Source organism: Mus caroli, chromosome 5, assembly GCF_900094665.2.
Source record: "Mus caroli chromosome 5, CAROLI_EIJ_v1.1, whole genome shotgun sequence".
In the NCBI taxonomy this organism is placed as follows: domain Eukaryota; kingdom Metazoa; phylum Chordata; class Mammalia; order Rodentia; family Muridae; genus Mus; species Mus caroli.
The window spans coordinates 69,236,597-69,254,357 of record NC_034574.1 but is presented as its reverse complement, the minus strand read 5'-3'; the positions used below and the strand labels follow the sequence as shown (position 1 = coordinate 69,254,357).

General features: G+C 41.1%; 1 protein-coding gene across 2 annotated transcripts in view; it reads left to right on the top strand.

Annotated features, from left to right (window-relative positions):
- Positions 1-16,101, top strand: part of Nmu (neuromedin U) — a 30,628-nt gene extending 14,527 nt beyond the window's left edge. Inside the window, exons 4-10 of one of the 2 annotated variants that reach the window (XM_021162806.1) lie at positions 4,184-4,243; positions 5,604-5,633; positions 5,725-5,775; positions 8,752-8,820; positions 12,160-12,201; positions 13,784-13,823; positions 15,919-16,101. In XM_021162806.1, the coding sequence (XP_021018465.1) occupies positions 4,184-4,243; positions 5,604-5,633; positions 5,725-5,775; positions 8,752-8,820; positions 12,160-12,201; positions 13,784-13,819 (288 nt within the window). In that variant the 3' untranslated portion in view covers positions 13,820-13,823; positions 15,919-16,101. The remainder of the gene's footprint in view (positions 1-4,183; positions 4,244-5,603; positions 5,634-5,724; positions 5,776-8,751; positions 8,821-12,159; positions 12,202-13,783; positions 13,824-15,918) is intronic. The other variant, XM_021162807.1, reaches the window with a different exon arrangement.
- The last annotated feature ends 1,660 nt before the right edge of the window (positions 16,102-17,761 follow it).

Sequence of the window (17,761 nt, the reverse complement as noted above, 5' to 3'; positions counted from 1 at the left end):
GCTACTGCGTTATCTCCATGCAATGCCAGTGCTATAGGCCTGTGCTTTAGAAGGCTAGCTTTTCCATCTTTAAGACTTGTCGCATATTAGATGCTACTGTGTTATCTCCATGCAATGCCAGTGCTATAGGCCTGTGCTTTAGAAGGCTAGCTTTTCCATCTTTAAGTAAAATAAATTTATTTTTGGAAACTGTGAACTATTCAAATGCTAATTTTTAAGATCAAATTTTGTTTTAAAAATACAATACCCAATAACTGTGTGTTTTTGCACCAGAACCAAGTTTTCTAGACCAGTTCAGGCAGTGGCCCTGGGTCTTCACAGAGCAGAAGCCGACACCACAGGAGTATAGCAGACCAGTGTGCTGGCAGATGAGACAAAAGGCTGAACTGTGTGTTCCCAGTTTCCTGCTTCCAGGATGGCCAGGAAGCAGTTCACTTCTCTTCCCACGGGATGGGGGAGAACTGAGGGCTAGCAGTTCTCCTCCACAGGGGGAGATGGGGAGGACTGAGGGCTAGCAGTGCTCCTGCACAGGGAGAAATGAGGAGCAGGAAAGATGGTGTCATCTTCATCCACTGATTCGTCCACCTGCAGCTCTGAGTGCAAGGATGCAGAGTTTTACTTTCTTAGTCAGCTCTGCCAGGAACCTGGAGAGAAACTTATGTGCCTCAAATACACCCTCTGGCCAAGGCCAAGTGACTTTTCCTATGGTCCTCCTGATGGGATCAGAGTCGGGGAAGCACAGGACTAGCCCTGTGTAATGTCTTTCCTAGCTGTAGAGGTTCCCCTGCCAGAAGTTAGAGGCATTTGCTTGGGCTTAGGGAGAGGAGAGGGAAGGGAGATCTCTTTTGGGCACTATTTCAAATCCATTTTTTAAACTCCGATTTCTGCTGTAGTTACTTTCTTTTTGCTGTGATAACAACATCCCAAGGAAAGCAGCTTGAGTGGAGAAAGGTTTACGTTTGATACAGAAGCAGGAGGCTGGCGGGTCACACTGCATCAGCACACAGGAAGCAGATAATGGCAGGAAGTGACTCCAGGCTACAAAGCCTCATGGCCCACCTACCGGGACCCTCTTTCTCCAATAAAAACTCCACTGCCTAAAGGCTCCACAGACTCCACAAACTCAGAACCAAGTGTTCAGTGAGTCTCTGGGAGACATACTCAAACCACAAGAAGCACCTTCAGATGTATGTCGTGGGGATATTAGCAAGTAAGCCTTTGTGTTGAACTTAAAATTCAGGAACAGCTTCAGAACCATTTTTATATCCATAATACCCACTGTATACCTTAAAAAAACTTACTTAAACTCTATCAATATAAATTAACTTTAAAAATATTCTTTTTCTATTTATGGTGTGTGTGTGGTACCTGCATATATATGTGTGTGCATGTGTCTGGGACAGGAAAGGAACACGCTGTACATGTGTGCCCATGCATGTGAAGGCTCAATACTGATGTCAGAGATCATCTTCCATCACTCTCCTGCCTTATTTGCTGGGGCAGGATTCTCAATCAAACACAAACCTTGCCTATGTGGCCAGTCTTGCTAGCCAGCTTGCTCTAGGGATTCCCTGTCTCCACCTTATGAGGTTGAAATGGGACTGACACACTCACCTAGCATCTATGTGAGTTCTAGGATCCAAACTCTGGTCCCCTCGTTTATGTAACAAGCCCTTTAAACACTGGGTCAGCTCCCTAGCTCCACAAACTAACTCTTTGTTGAACCTCATTTCTGTGTGGCTTTTTATAAAGAGCCTGGCATATATATGTACTATTCCTGTCTTTCACATGTAAATGTATATTTCAATATATTCTGAGACTTTAAATATCACTAACTGTTTATGAAGTGATATTTTATTAATTGCACAATTATCAGGTAGTGCTTCCAGATACTTTTGTCAAATATAAAAATAAAAATCTTTAAGATCCATTAATATGGGATAAATTATTACCTGTCCTATATATTAAAGTCTTTAAAGAATTGTTGAGAATAATGGCTTCTTATAAAGAAAAGCTAGGAAAATACATTTATTTTGAAATGTTCCCAAAGGTCAGTGTTATTGCCAAACCTCATTCAGCCTCGTCAGTTTCCTAAGGTGAAACAACCTACATATATAAGTATAGTCCTCTTCAATTGAGATGCATCTTTGACATGGAACATAGCCAAGTACCTTTTTGTTGTTGTTGTTACTTTGGATTTTGTGGCATTTCTATATGGGCTATTTGAGGAAACAAAACAAAACAAAACAAAACCGTAGTTGTTTTTATTACCAGATTGTCATAGATCTACCTGAAGGGGCCAAGTAGGGAAGGACTTACCAGACTCGGTACTTTATTCAGCTCCCCTTAGCTGCTGGCTGGGCCTCAGTGGTAGAGCATTAACCAGCAAGTACATATGAGATACCCCAAGACCATGAAACAACTGAGAAATAGTCAACTATACATCAATGGACAGTGATGAGCCCTCCAAAGCATATTCATGGGTAAAAGGCCTGGCTCCCAGGCCACTCTCTGTCAACTACAACCTCTTAAGGTACTGGAGAAGTCACCATCTTATAGGACCTCACTTCCTCTCTACAAAAGAGCAGCATGCCCTGTCCTATGTGCCTTGCCCCTGTGTTTTAAGAACAGAATGGAAATTGTGTACAGGAAAGTTTTTTGTAACGCGTTGAAACTCCATGTATACATGGTTCATTTTGTACTATCCATATATATCCCAACAAGTTGCCTGGAAGACAAATAGATGGGAGGGAGGAGACAAAACCAGACCTCTGTGGAGAAAGGATCTGAAGGGCACTGCATGGTAGCTCCAACTTTGTTTCTCACCTCAGCCATCCGCAGTAGGTGTGGAACGATCTTCTCTTACAGCTTCTAAATCGAGAGTACCCACAGTGGTAAATTAAACCAAGGGCTTGTCCTGACCTTAATCCGGGCAGGAACTTCCTGCAGTGACATCACCCCTGATTTCTGGCTAAAGAAACTAAAGTTTTGAAAGATTAAGTAACCAATGTAGAAACGGAGTAGCAATGGGATCCACACTGCTGATCTCAGGCTGTTCACCTTCTCAGCCCATGCTTTAACACTATTCACATTGCCTCTCTGTGCCCCGGCTTCTCATGACTTCAGAAACGAACTTATTAAGGAACCAATGGCTCACAGCAGACTCTGCTAGGTCCTGTGCAAAGCTGGGTTTGCCCTTGCTTGTCCATTTGAGCCACTCCCTACCACGCCCAACTGACTGCCAACCGCAGGATTCCTGCCCTAATTCTGCCCTCTGATGCTCTGACAAACCTGATCCTGGGGTGTGCAGTCAGCAGCCTGCAAAGGGTGGAACTCAGACTAGCACCACACACGGGCTTCTTGTCCTTCAATCCTCATTGTTTGAGAGCAATTGCAGGATTTTCAAATTAGCCAGTAATGAGTAATGTTCAGTGAAGCTCACAGCTTTGGCATGCACATGCATTTCCCTACAAGCCAGGAGACTAATCCCTAGCTGGCACTGCCCAGGTTGTCTTAGTCATAGAGTTCCATGGTGTCTCCGTGAGTGTTGAGAACTGTGTAAGTGGGCCACAGTGTAACCTCAACTGCTGCATAGCTGCTGCAGAGAAAGATTTGTTTCGTTGTTTGTTTTATGTGTGCTCAAGTTTGTGTGTGTGTGTGTGTGTGTGTGTGTGTGTGTGTGTGTGTGTGTGTGGTCTGTGTACACGGGAATGCATGCCCATGTACACCCAAGCAGACACCAGAGGAAGACATGAGGCATCTTCCTCCATTGCTTTCTACCTTGTTTTCTGAGTCGAGAATCCCACAGAACCCAGAGTTTGCCATTGTGTCTAGACTGACCCCCAGCCATCTCCTAGTATCTACCTGTCTCCATCCTAGTGCTGGAGTGACATACACACGTAGCTATGCAAGACTTTTATGTAGGGGCTGGAGATTTGAACTCAAGTTCTCTTGCTATCTCAGCCAACTTTGCCACCTGCCCAGCCATCACCTTGGCCCGAGGATGTTTTAGATTGATCTGAGAGCAATCAAGAGGACTCCTGCAGAGTTTCACGGGACTGCAGCAAGTCACCTTTGCAGTGCTGATAGGCTATCCTTGTGCTTCCAACATCTGGAATCTCACCCCCTGTGCAGATATAGTGCAAACTGAAACATAGCCCATGTGTTCTCTTGTCTGCCTTAGGCATCTGTTGCACTGAGGGAGCTTTGCCGTATAGTGATGGAGATTTCCCAGAAGCCTCAGGTAAGGCTCTGCCTAAGTCCTGTAGGCAGCCCACCAACCAAATGACTTGAAGTTCCTTCTCCTTGAAATGTACACAATTTAGGAAGGCTGTCAGCACGAGCTACAGGACACACTGACTGGGAATAAGAAGCTGATACTTCAGTTTCTCTGTTAGGATAGTATTGGTGGAGCTCATACTCAGCTAACTGGGAAATCACACGTCTCCTGCAAGCATGAAATGTGGTCTGATAGAGGAAATTTATCATCATACTGTTTTAATTTTTCTCACACGTGTATATATAATTGGGAACAAGAATGAAACTAAGTTGCTACATTTTTATGGTCTGCACTTAGGACATGATATTTTGTTGTATCCTAGGACCTAAGAATAGAAAAATATAGCTGGGGAGAGCACTTGGCTGGAATGTGAGGCCTGAGCTTTTGTTCTGGTACTGGGAAAAATAACCAAGCAAACAAACTTAACAAGCAAACAAGCCAACAAGGAGGAAGGACAAACTGGCCAACCGCACTGTCAGTGTTAGTTTGAAAGTTCTGTTTGTGTCTGTGTCCTGGTTTCTGACTGGAATTATTTGATTCTTCTGGGAGAATGTTTTGTCCTAGGTGAAGACTGGGTGGGAGTGTGGGAGATCACATACCATTAGACTTCAGGTTCTAGCCTGTGCCTTGGTTGAACGAACTTTAAAACTCCCTTACTAAAGGTGAAGTCTTAAGTTCTGAATGATGTTATTTCATCAGCATCCCAAACATATCCTGTGATTGCTGATACACTCCAGCTTCCACAGAGAGTAACCCAAAGAAGGACACTTGGATAGTTTGAAGGCAAATTATTCTTTCTAGTGATGATGTTCCCCTGAAATGTAATTTTCCCTAATTAAGATAAAACACATAACAGTAAAAATCTATCCATTGTCTTTCTTTGGTGCTGAGAGCAAACGAGATTAAAAAAAAAAAAGATATGACTCCTATAAGCCACAGACTTATGGCAGAAAAAAATAACTCATGGCCTTATTTAGTGATGACAATTAAAAATATTTTACTGTTTATTCTTTAGTTGTTTACTCTGCATATTCCATTGTGTGACTGTATTGTAACTTCCTGTCCCACCACTATTAAACATTGATAATCCTTCCAATTATTTTCTTCGTAATAAATTTGTAGAAAAGATCACTGTCCACTTTTAATCAGTCCTCCACTGATTTTTGAGCAATGGATGCTTAAGCAATTTTAGTCCTATGTTTGAAATATAACATATGTGTCATGTTTTACATTTTTACATAATTCATAATATATTGTGAATTTCAAAGTATGTAACATGAAGTTTTATAATGTATAATAATATATATATATATATCTTCACTAGGAACAAAGTGAGAAAGATAATACTAAGAGGGTAAGGTGATTTTCCTGAATATATATATACTAGCCAGAATAAAGAAAGTCATAGATCTTTTATGGATAACTCACTCTTTCTGTCTTAACAGTTCTTATTTCACTATTCAAAGACACAGAAGTTGGGAAATTCAAATGTTGTGGTAAGTAGTCACAAGTATGTGTCTAAGAGAAAACTCATTTTTAAAAACAGATTTATCTAGCATATAGTAAGACCAAACTCATATATTTTACTCTATAAATTATGTCTGGGTCTGATAGTGTAGCCCAGTGTTTCATTCTTCAGTACCATGTGGAGGAAAATAAGTTTATTATGTGAATTGAAATGAAATGAAAATTAATATTTATTATATAATTACTTTTCATGTCAGTATCTACATGTGCCTTATATTCACTTGCTCACAATTATTTATTTCCTAGTGTGTTTCAAACACAACTCTGAATGCTTGAAATATGGTAATAAATAAGTAAAAACCATGTAAAGAAAATCCATCCTTTATCAATTTGTATTCAATGACAAAAAATAAGTCTAAGAACAAATGAATAAGTAGAGCAAATTATTTAGGGTGATATTAATATAAGAGAAAATTAGTCTCATCTGGCAATTATTTTAAAAGACAAGTAGCAGTGTGAACTGGAAATATCACCTTCTATTCTTGCTCATTATCATGAGGGAGATGCTCATTGTGAGAGCTTCTATCAGAGTAATGAGAAATGCGTAGCCCGGTTTTAATTCACATCAAGTGCACATGGCCTCTTTCAGTGGTAGTGTTTGGTTTGTTTGGTTTTGGTTTTCTTTTCTTTTCTTTTCTTTTCTTTTCTTTTCTTTCCTTTCCTTTCCTTTCCTTTCCTTTCCTTTCCTTTTCATTCACTTTACATCCCAATTGCTGCTCCCATCACTCCCTCCCACAATCTCTCCCCCAGCCCCTTCCTCTTCTCCTCTGAGAGGGTGAAGTGCCCTCCCCCATCCCTCCACCCTGGTACATTAAGTCTGTGTGGGGTGAGGCATACCCTCTTCCACTGAGGCCAGCCAGCTAGAAGAACATATATATCCCACAGATAGGCAACAGCTTTTAGGATAGCCTCCCAGCAGCCCCCCTCGCCCCCGACCCCCATCCACATCCCCCACTGCACTTGTTCAGGACTCACATTAAGACCAAGCTGCACAGCTGCTACATATGTGTGTTTATGGGGGATGGGGGGGTCTAGCCCTCATGCGCTCTTTGGTTGGTAGTTCAGTCTCTGGGAGCATCAAGGGTCCAGGTTAGTTGACTCTGTTGGTCTTCCTGTGGAAGGTCCTAGCCTCCTAGTGACCACATTTCTTCCTCTTATTCTTCCATAAGAGTCCCCAAGCTCCATCCACTGTTTGGCTGTGGGTGTGTGCATGTGTCTGAGTCAGCTGCTGGGTGGAGCCTCTCAGAGGGCAGCATGCTCCTGCCTGCAAGCATAGCAGAGTCTCGTTACTAGTGTCAGAGACTGGTAGTTGCCATGGCATGGATGTCAAGTGGGGCCAGTTATTGTTTGGTCATTCCCTCAGTCTCTGCTCCACTTCCCATCCCTGTATTACTTGTAGACAGGATAAATTTGGGGTTGAAAGTTTTGTGGGGGGTTTGGTGTCTCTATCGCTCCACTGGAGTTCTTGCCTGGCTACAGGAGGTGACCTCTTCAGGTTCCATATCCCCACTTCTATGAGTCTCTGCTAAGGTCACCTCCATTAATTCTTGGAGCCTCCCTTACCCCAGGTCCCTGTCTCACCCTGGAGATGCCCCTCACCTCCCCATCCCTGTCACTTGCAGATTCTCATGGCCATCTGGCCATCCTTCCTGACCCACACCTGATCCTGAACACCCCCCCCCACACACACACACACTCCCCTTCCCATCCCTTCTCCCACCCAGACCCCTCTCTCTATTTTCCTCCTATAACCATTTTGTTCCCCCCACTTTATCCTTGCTTGGACTTTCTTTCTTGTTTAGCTTCTTTGGGTCTATTGAGTGTAGCATGGTTATTCTGTATTTTATAGCTAATATCCACTTATAAGTGAACACATACTATGCATGTCCTTTTCATTTTTTTGCATGGACTTAAAACATACAAACTGGCTAGGGCTGAGGTGTAGAAGCAGACTTCTCACCTAGCATAAGCAAGCCCCGGGTTTGATCTTCTGCACTGGGAAAAATTAATAAATATAGAAACAATTTGACCATAATATTCCTTTTAAGCTTGGGATCCACTACTAGGTGCAGTTTAGAGAATGAAAAGGAAAGTGTGTTTTAAAACATGTATGTGGAAAGGTAAATGAAAATTTAAACTCCACTCTAAGTGCGTGCCTCGTGGGATAATCTTACATATGAACAGATGGAAGTTTTAAGCGAGATTAGCTACATACCAAACACAAGTTGTATTCATGAACAGATAACCATTATCTAGGGCTAAAACTCACCCATCTGTTAAATGAATTTAATATTAGCAAGGAGGCTCAACTCAACCTAGACCTTAAGAGAGAGCCGCTCTTTCAGTAGCTGTGTCTCAGGTGTGCGTTCATTTTCTCCTGCGTGACATCTCATTTTTAGAAAGCGCGTCTTCGTTACCTTTTCTGCTACTGTCATCTTCGTGTCCCCTGTTGTCTTGCTCCTGGTCCATTTTAAATGTTTAATTTATGAAGGAGATTTCCAGGCATGTGTGCTAGACGCATCCAGATAACAATGTTTGTAAGGGAAAACTGATACTTGCAAGTGGCCTTGGTCTGGACCGGATTATTTTGAGTAAGTGTAGACATTGACAGATGGCTTTTTGCCTCCTAGAGAGGTGACCTGGGGCTGCACCTGTTGCAGTTGTAACAGATCCGAGGCCTTCAGCAAAGTGCTTCTCCAAATAATGGGCCACTGCTTAGTGTAAGACTAGCCATCTGTCCCACCCCTTGATTTATTCACTAGTGTTCTTTAAAGGGCTCTCAATGGGCTGTCTTAGATAATACCTTTCATTTCCTTTTCTTGTCCTTTGACCTGGGGTGAGAATAGTGGGTAGAAACAGACAGACAGACAGACAGACAGGAAGCCATCTTAATGCCCAATGCTGAGGAGCCCCCGTGCTCATCGTGTGTGTTCATGTCCTCCCAGTCCTCTGTTGTGCATCCGTTGCTGCAGCTCGTCCCTCAACTGCATGAGAGAAGAATGAAGAGATTCAAAGTGAGTGTATGTCATACCAACTGCATGCTGGCTTTGCCACTCTGCGGCAGCCCCTTCCGCTAACCGCAGCTGTGGTCCTCCTTTGTAAGATTACCTCTCTTCAGCTGGGCGGTGGTGGCGCACGCCTTTAATCCTAGCACTCGGGAGGCAGAGGCAGACGGATTTCTGAGTTCGAGGCCAGCCTGGTCTACAAAGTGAGTTCTAGGACAAACAGGGCTATACAGAGAAACCCTGTCTCGAAAAGCAAAACAAACAACAAAAAAGATTACCCCTCTTCAGGGTGAGGCCCTCGTGTTCGTACTCAGTGTTAGCTTCCTGTCACAATGAGTAAAAGGAGTATTTGGGTTCAACATATTAGTGATTGCAAGCTTTGGCCAACTTGACAACTGGGTTACTTTCTATCTGTGGTAAGGCAGAGAATCATACAGTGTTCAGTTGAACAAAGGATCGCAGCCTATGACAGAGAAGACGAGGGAGGAGACAAGGTGTACTGTCCCCATTCTTCAAGTGCAACGTCCTCCTCCTACCTCCTCAGAAAGAGTCTTCTACCTCCTAACAACAGCAGGCTTCCGATGACTGCTTGGTCTTTGGGAGACATTTCAGATGCAAATCACCATGTACCTTGGCTAACCTGCTTAAGCGCATCCTGCTGTCTTTCTCCCTCTCCATATTCTGACCCTGGCTAGCACAAGCCCTTCACACTGAGGAAAACTGGGCTTCCATGCCCTCTGAGACCCTCTAATGGAGAAAAAGGGAACAGCTGGGTGTTAGGTAGGAATGGGAAATCCAGTCAAGGACAATTTATCACCCCTGTATCCTGTTGACAAATAGCTAGGGTGGCATAATTTTTTTTTGTCCAAGTAGTGTTAAAACATTGATTAAAAATAAGGATTTGTAAATATACATATCATAAAACAAATGTCAACATTTCATTTTTTTCCCATGGCTAACACTAGGACCTAGGGCTAGCACCAACCTGTAAGGTAAATGCAGCTAAGCTAGCACAAACATAACCAACAACTGCATTTGCAATGTCACAAAAATATCCTCATGCTCTTAGTGTTGAAAATCCTGGGTAACATTTTCAAGGGAGACACCACATTTTTGATCTAGCATTGCCATCTTTGATTTACTGGGAACTTGCCTGGGCTTTCATGGGTTCTGCTACCTCGAGAGAAGGGAAAGTCACAGTAGTTAAAGAAGGTTCCATGAGCTGTATGAGAGGTGACAGTTCACTGACCCTTAGTCTAGGGAAGACACACACATACCCCACACACTCGCGCGCGCGCGCACACACACACACACACACACACACACACACACACGCTCTTCATTGTGATATTCCCTTTATGGCTTAATGATGGCTACTTCATTATTAAACTGTTACCACTACTCAGGTCTGGTAACCTTGATACTTGATACTTATTCCTTAACCTTGATGCTGTATTTTTTACTCTTCTTAAATCATGTTTGTTTGTAAGGACACAGATAAGTAAACATCCTACAGTTTATTTTTATGATCATGATTTCCCCCTCCCCCAAAGTCTTCCTATTTTAGCTTCAATTGAATACAGCTATCTGCTGCTATCTTAAAGAGAAATCTAAGAAGGGATTTAATAGCACTTTAAACTTGTAGAACTTCCAATGCGGGGCTATAGCTCAATGCAGAGCATTAGCCTGGCATGTGTGGGGGGTGGAGGGCCTAAGTTAAGTTTCTAGTACCACTCACCCCCAAAATGGTAGAATTCCCACAACAAAAAAAGAAAGTCAGTTGACATGAAATTAATTTTCTAGAAATAAATTCATCCTTATAAAGTTTTACTTAATTTCCACCATGTCTATATTAGCCAGTGATAATTATTTTGACTATGTTATTTCAGTCTCACTATTTACACAAAGACTGAGTAAGAGAAAGACTGAGTCATATTTATTTTTAGGACTAATTTGGCACATGGTCGCCATTTTCTGTCTTGAGGAAGACTATTGTAGGTGCAGAGGGTATGTGAAGCCTTGGGACCCGATGTAGGCACAGAACAGGCTAAACAAAGGCAAACCCTGAAGACATTTTCCCACAGGGGAACATCCTTAGGAAATGCTGAGAGCAAAGAATGCAAGAGATAAATGGGAAAGCCAACAATAACAACACCAACTACAATAGACGCTGGCTGTGATGGCCAAGATCATTAACTTTAAAATATAGTTTTCTAGTGGGATATCTTAACTCTGAAAGAAAAAAACTTGGCTTTTAATGCATTCAAACATTTTTGAATATTGTTCATTAGATACATTCCCTTTCAGCTTGCCTTTCCAAATTCTTTCAGTTATTGACACTTCTGCCTCTGATGAAAACAGCCTGGGAACCTTTGACTTGGTTTGACTTTAAGTAATTAGTATATTTTGATTTTCACTGTGTTCTTTTTTCTCTCTTGAATATACACAGGAACTGTTTTTAGACAAGGGCCTAAATATGTAGTTTCTGTGTATACATTTTAAACATCAATGCTTCAATCGTAAGTAATTTGAGGGGTATAGTAAAAATAAGAATTAAGTGCAGATTTTGAGAGTAAGAGCTATATGTTCTATAAAGTAAAGATTTATGAACTTAAATAGATATCAGAGGCATTTAGTAGATTAAAGAATATGACCAGACTTATGGAAGTTTTGAAAACAGCTTGACTGATAAATTTAATGAATTATTAATGCACACAGAAAGCTACAAGTCAACACTATAGACACAAAAAAAGTGTTGAATATTCTTCCCATGAAGTTTAGAATGATCTGCTTGAGCAATACTACATAATATGCTTGTTATAAACACATGGTTGTTCCTATTTAGCATTCTTGTCATTAAAGCTCTACACATACAATAATATCAGAAAAATGTCTTCCGACAAATTGACTAAACATACATTGGCCAAAGTTGCCCCTCAGTTTCCACTCATTGTATCCTTGCTTTAACAGCAACCCCAGATTATATTTTCTTTGTTCATATGTGACCACATCCAACATATTATTTTATTCTATCAAGATGTCAAAAAGGGACTTTGAAGCATAATAAGCCGGACATTATCTTTCTACCTACTGATGAACACGCATACAACTGACAACAGTTCTTAAAACAGAATCCATAATAGTAATGGAAATATTTTTAGATACACCATTCTGGGGAATACTGGTAGCTGTTGAGATGATTTAGATGTAAACACAATGATTCTCTCCTGACACGAGTCTTTGGGAATAGCTAAAAGTAATATTGAGCCTCACTCACCGCACCCTTAAGAAGGATTCACCCTTGTTCTGGTGTCGCTTAATTTGTTGTGTCATCCTTATTTCTTCCAGGCAGAATACCAGAGTCCTTCCATGGGATACTTTTTATTCAGGGTATGTACATATATTATTTTATGATCAATAAATATGGAAATTGACAAAGCATTTCATTGTATGCTCATTGAATTGACTTTAATTAAGGCTTTAATGAAGCCTTGCTGTGGCCTTATGCTCAATTGACATTAAGTGTCTTGATGTGGTTTCATTTCCTCCACTACCCTGCTGTTTAACCACAGCGCCTCTAATCTCCCTTTTACTACCCCTGCGTGTGACTACTCCGACATTCATCTACTCCACAGTCTAATTTTGTGATATTTTGTACATGGGAAACAAATTTTTTAGTGCTACTTCACAAGTCCGAGGAGTCGACTACTAAGGTTTTGATTGAATAGGTTGCAAGGGTTATTCCTGTGCTGAAAATGAAAAAATCCAATGATGACCAAAAGCTACCAAGAGAGAGAGAGCTTTGTGACTGTGTTTATCATTTTGCATTTGTGGATGAAATCTGTTTCTAAGCAGCTATAGGTTCTTTGCAATATTTACTTTCTTAACACATAGCCAGGAAAGTGACACATTTAGTCAATGGACTCAGCAACCATTTACTGACGCTCCAATCGGTGCTAAGCAAGATACCAATGGATGGGAGTAAAAGGACAAGGAGTAAGAGCACATACTGCGCTTACAGAGGGTCAGGTTCAGTTCCCAGCACCTGCTCCAGGTAGCTCACAGTCTGCAGCTCCATCTCCAGGGGATCCGGAGCTCTCGTCAGGCCTCTGTGGGCACTTGCGTCCATATGCATACACCAACACACAGATATATCCATAACTTAAGGTAAAATAAAATACTTTAAAAAATAGAGTTCAGCTTCTATACTCTAGTACTTTATAGCCTGATTTAACAAAGAGATAGATAAAAGCTAAGATCAGTCATCCCTTGGTACATGGGGGATTGTTTTAAAAACCCCAAATCTGAGGTTGCTCAAGTCCTTTATAGTAAATGATGTGGTATTTGTGTAAAACCAACCACATCCTTTGTACGTCATCTTTAGATGAGATTTGAGGCCAACACTTTAGCTGGAGAAAGGAGGTAAGTCAAAGATGGTATGATGTGAATCGAAAATTAGACAAGACATATTTAACATTTAGCTGAACGTTTTCAGCTGTATACTCGAGGCCCAGGTGGCGACCCTGTGGTAGGATTTACTTTAGCAAATTGGAGAATGGGTTGTACCGGGTTTCAGAACGAGACTGACGGCAGGAGTGTGTAAATCAGAGATGTCATGACTTCAGAAAGCTACCTTTGGGCCATTTTAAGATGAAACTTGAGAACAATTGTTATCAGTGTTGGTTCCCTATTAAGCAAAACAGAATAGTTTCTAATTCATCTTGATCCTAGCAGCTTTAGCAGTGCTTCCGTACTTGGTAGAAATACACATTTTCAGGCTCCATCTCAGCCTTAGTAAATCAGAAACTGCAGCTGTGGGGTCCAAGGAGCCCACTTCTGTTGTGCCCAAGGCCTGTCAGGTGACCTGGATGTACATCAAGAAAACTTTTCTTTGTATCAGCAGACTTCTTTGTATGGCATCTACCTCACATCATTAGTTACAACGATTTCTTTCTAATTTATTATTTTGCAGCCACGCAATGGGAAGAGGTCAACAAGTTTCATTTAAAATGGTATGTGCTTACAAAAGAAAAATCAGTAAATAAATATGAAGCAGCACGTGTTTCACAACTGAAATCAGCTGGGAAGTTTCCATTGGTCGTAAACTAAACCACACTGAAATATACTTCTAGTGTTCCATTGCTTGTGTGCACTAACATTATATATAAATACTACAACTGTAGGAGCAAAGCAGGCTTTAGGAAATGGGAAGTACTGGTATTTTAGGGCTAGGTTTGCTTTGATCCTAATACTCATTGGTCTGTGACATGCTCAAAGTCATCCGAAGTGATTTTGGCGATGACAACCTCGTTACTGAGCACACTGTCACTGATTTCACTCTGTGCTGTAAGTCAGCGTCCACAGGAATGGGCCAGGATTCCCTGGCATACTCGCTTCTGTCTTCCAAATAACTCAGACTCAAAAAAATCTTTATAAATAAGTGGATGGAGATGCAGGTCAGTTGGTAGAGTGGTGCCCCAGCAAGCCCCAAATGGCACAACCAGTCCCAGGCCAGGAGGAGCTGCATGAGGCCCTGTCTCAGAATGTGGCAGCAGGAGGGCCAATGCTGGAGAGATGGTTCAGAGGTCAAGGGGGGTTGCTCTTCATGCAGATGCTCTGAATCTCCTTCTTCCACTTCTACCGGCAGGTCACAATTGCCACAATTAAGACGAGCTCCTGCGAATCCAACAGTCTCAGACCTCCACAGGCACCCACACAGCGCCCGGTGCATATACACGAGCACGCTCCCGGGCGCGCGCAGAGACACACAGACACACCCACACACACACACAGACACAGACACACTTAAAAATTTAAGAAGGGTAAAGCATAAATTTCTTAAAGCAAAAAGAAAATATGGGTATCTGAAAAAAATAAAATGTATTTCATCCAGATTATCCTAGAAAGACGGCAAAACTATAAATAAACAAAGATGAAAATGAAAAGACAGACATTAAAACAACTTGAGAAGTGAAAATCACCAAAGACTTTGCAAACACTCACAAAGTGAAATGGAATCTGACCTATTTGGTATGAACTTTTCTCTGAAGTTGAGAAAATATAACTTTATGATCTATTCCCTAGGTTAGGGTCTATTCAGTCTACTTTGAGCAGGATTTTATTTACTTTGTTAATAGACAAGTCATTTCCTCCTTGACTTTGTCATCTGATTACCTAAGGTCTTTATCCTGATAACATATTTATTAAGAAAATAAGTATAATATATAGATGCTGTAATGGCAGATATACAAATAAATAAACAGGGAAAACTTTTTGATGGCTCTTATTTTATCCATATATCAATTTCATTACACGTGGCCCAAGAACATTCAAATGAGAACTCAAACAAACAAAAATCCAATATAAAAGATCAGTCCTCTGGCCTTATCAGGCATCAATGGGAGGAGAGGTACTTGGTCCTATGAAGGCTCAATATATGCCCCAGTGTAGGGGAATCAAGGGCAGGGAGGCTAGAGTGGGTAGGTGGGTGGGAACCAGGTAAGGGGATAACACTTGAAATGTAAATAAATTTTAAAAATAGGTATATTTTTAAAAGAAGATCAGTCCTAACTTTATAGCCAAAGATTCGACATTTGCTAATGAGATAGAAAAGCACAGCCACACCCAGTGACCACCCAGCCATTCAGCATGGATTCCTCAACTGTGAGCTCTTTGAAGCCTCTGGTCTCATTCTTGACACTTTCTTTTTCACATCTGAATGGTTGTAAGGAGTTCAGCAGGGGTTGGGGAATCCAGCTTAACCTTGGTACAGAGCCAAAATGTGGCCAGTTGTGGCTTAGAGAAAGCCACAATAGTATTCACCCATGCTGGGGCTTTCTCCACCCATGCTGGGGCCTTCTCCGAAAGCTTTCGGGCAAACTGGGCCACAGTCTAAGGTGGAAGTAGGGAAATCTTCCAACACTTGTAATGTTTATTGGTATTGCTGAGCTTTTGAAAACTTTTTATATTATTAAATACTATAACGTAGTGAGACATGCAGATGTGTAGAATAAATGTCCAGATTTATTCTATAGGTACAGAATATATGTACATATTCATAGCATCACATATATGTTAATCTAATTCTTTTTTTTTTCTTTTTTGCAGGATGTGAAATGATCTTTCATTGAAAACTCTGCTATGGGATATAAGATGTACTCACATTTTGTTCTCACAAATGACCCCTCCTAAATTTACTCTTTTGCAAACCCCTGTATTGTAACATTCTCTGCAATGGTTGAGATTATAAATGTTTAATTTGTTGAAAATAAAACAGCATCTTGAAATGTATTGCTACAATGATCGATTGCCCACAGCAAAACTGTACCTGAAGATGCTCCATAGGTGCCCACACCTCTGGATGGCGTTGGAATACATATTTTTTAAAGCATTTACTAACATCACTAGTAGACAGTTGGGTGAACTATTTTAGTTTATCCAGTTTGGATTGTGTCAATGATAAAACCATCAGGTCTTCTAAGTATCAGAATGTAGATTGTCACCATGGTACACACCTGTAATTGAAGCATTGGGGTGCTGAGCCAAGATAAAGGTAGGTTCCAGACTAGCCTGGGCTGTGTAGCAAGGCTCTATCTAAAAACACAAATGAAACAACTTCAGATTGCTACAAATATATCAGAAGACACTTCCTGGCGATTAGTAGTAGTTAGCTTATCTGTAATTGTTTCACCTTGCAGTCAGTGAAAAGCAGCCAACTTTGTTCAGTACCAGGAAGAAAATAACCTTACCAGGAGCTGATGGGAACCATACTTAGGGAACTTAAATAACCCATTTCATAAAGGAAGTTCTTGAATTACTCTTCTCACCAAGCCCTGGGAATGACATAGACTGAGAAGAAACTGAGAGAAGAAAAAAAAAGGTCACAATCTTGCTTTAAAAGTGAATTGTGTTGGCAGAATGGGCCTCAGAATGGCAAGGCTCCCCTATTCCACAGTCACGAATGCATGGGGCAGCATCAGCTGTCTGGACACAGTAATTCTATTAGCCTGGATTTTAAAATTATTTCTTTCCGTTAATATACATCCTATCTTGTGGTACTTCATACATCTTTATAATTGTCCTTGTTCATATGTTACACCTATTGTCCCGGCTAACCCTTTTTGGTTCCCTTCTCCCAGCCAAATAATCTGTCTTCTGGTTTTATGTCATATGTGATAGGTATATCAATACAAATTCTACATATGAGGAAAGAACATGCAATATTTTGCTCCCCCCCATTACCTTCATTTGTCAAAATAAGAAAAGTTAAATATTATTAGGCATCAGAGTCTCTTTTTAAAATCCAGAAAGATGGGCTGGAGAGATGGCTCAGCAGTTAAGAGCACTGACTGCTCTTCCGGAGGTACTGAGTTCAATTCCTGGCAATCACATGGTGGCTTCAAACCGTCTGTAATGGGATCTGATGCCCTCTTCTGCTGTGTCTGAAGAGAGTGATAGTGCATTCACATACATGAAATAAATCTTAAAAAGAAAAAAAAAAACTAGAAGAAAAAACCCAGACAGTCATGAATTGCTTGTGTATTTTAAGAATCTTCACATAAAATCAGGGCAGGGAGGAAAGTGGAAATACCCATACAGTTGAAAAGACTGCAGTGTTTTTGCTGGGCAGGTCCACACACAAACGCTATGGGATGCTTGGAGTGTAGAATCTGTATTAAATACTAACTGATCACTGCGCATGAATTGCTCCTTTGCTGAACCCAAGTTTAAAATTGTGCTACTTAGTACATTTTTTTTTTCTTGTTTTAAGATCCTTTCCAGGATATTTCTGGGACCGCTTACATGGTAGTTGCTCCGTGTTCCTAGTAAATACTTCCTAGGAAATTCCTTTTCTTAAACACAGTGGAACCCAGTTGTCTACTTCTTGTAAGCCCGAGCTCCTAAAGTGGATAGGGTTCTTTCTCTTAGTGATTTTGGTTTTGTTTTGATT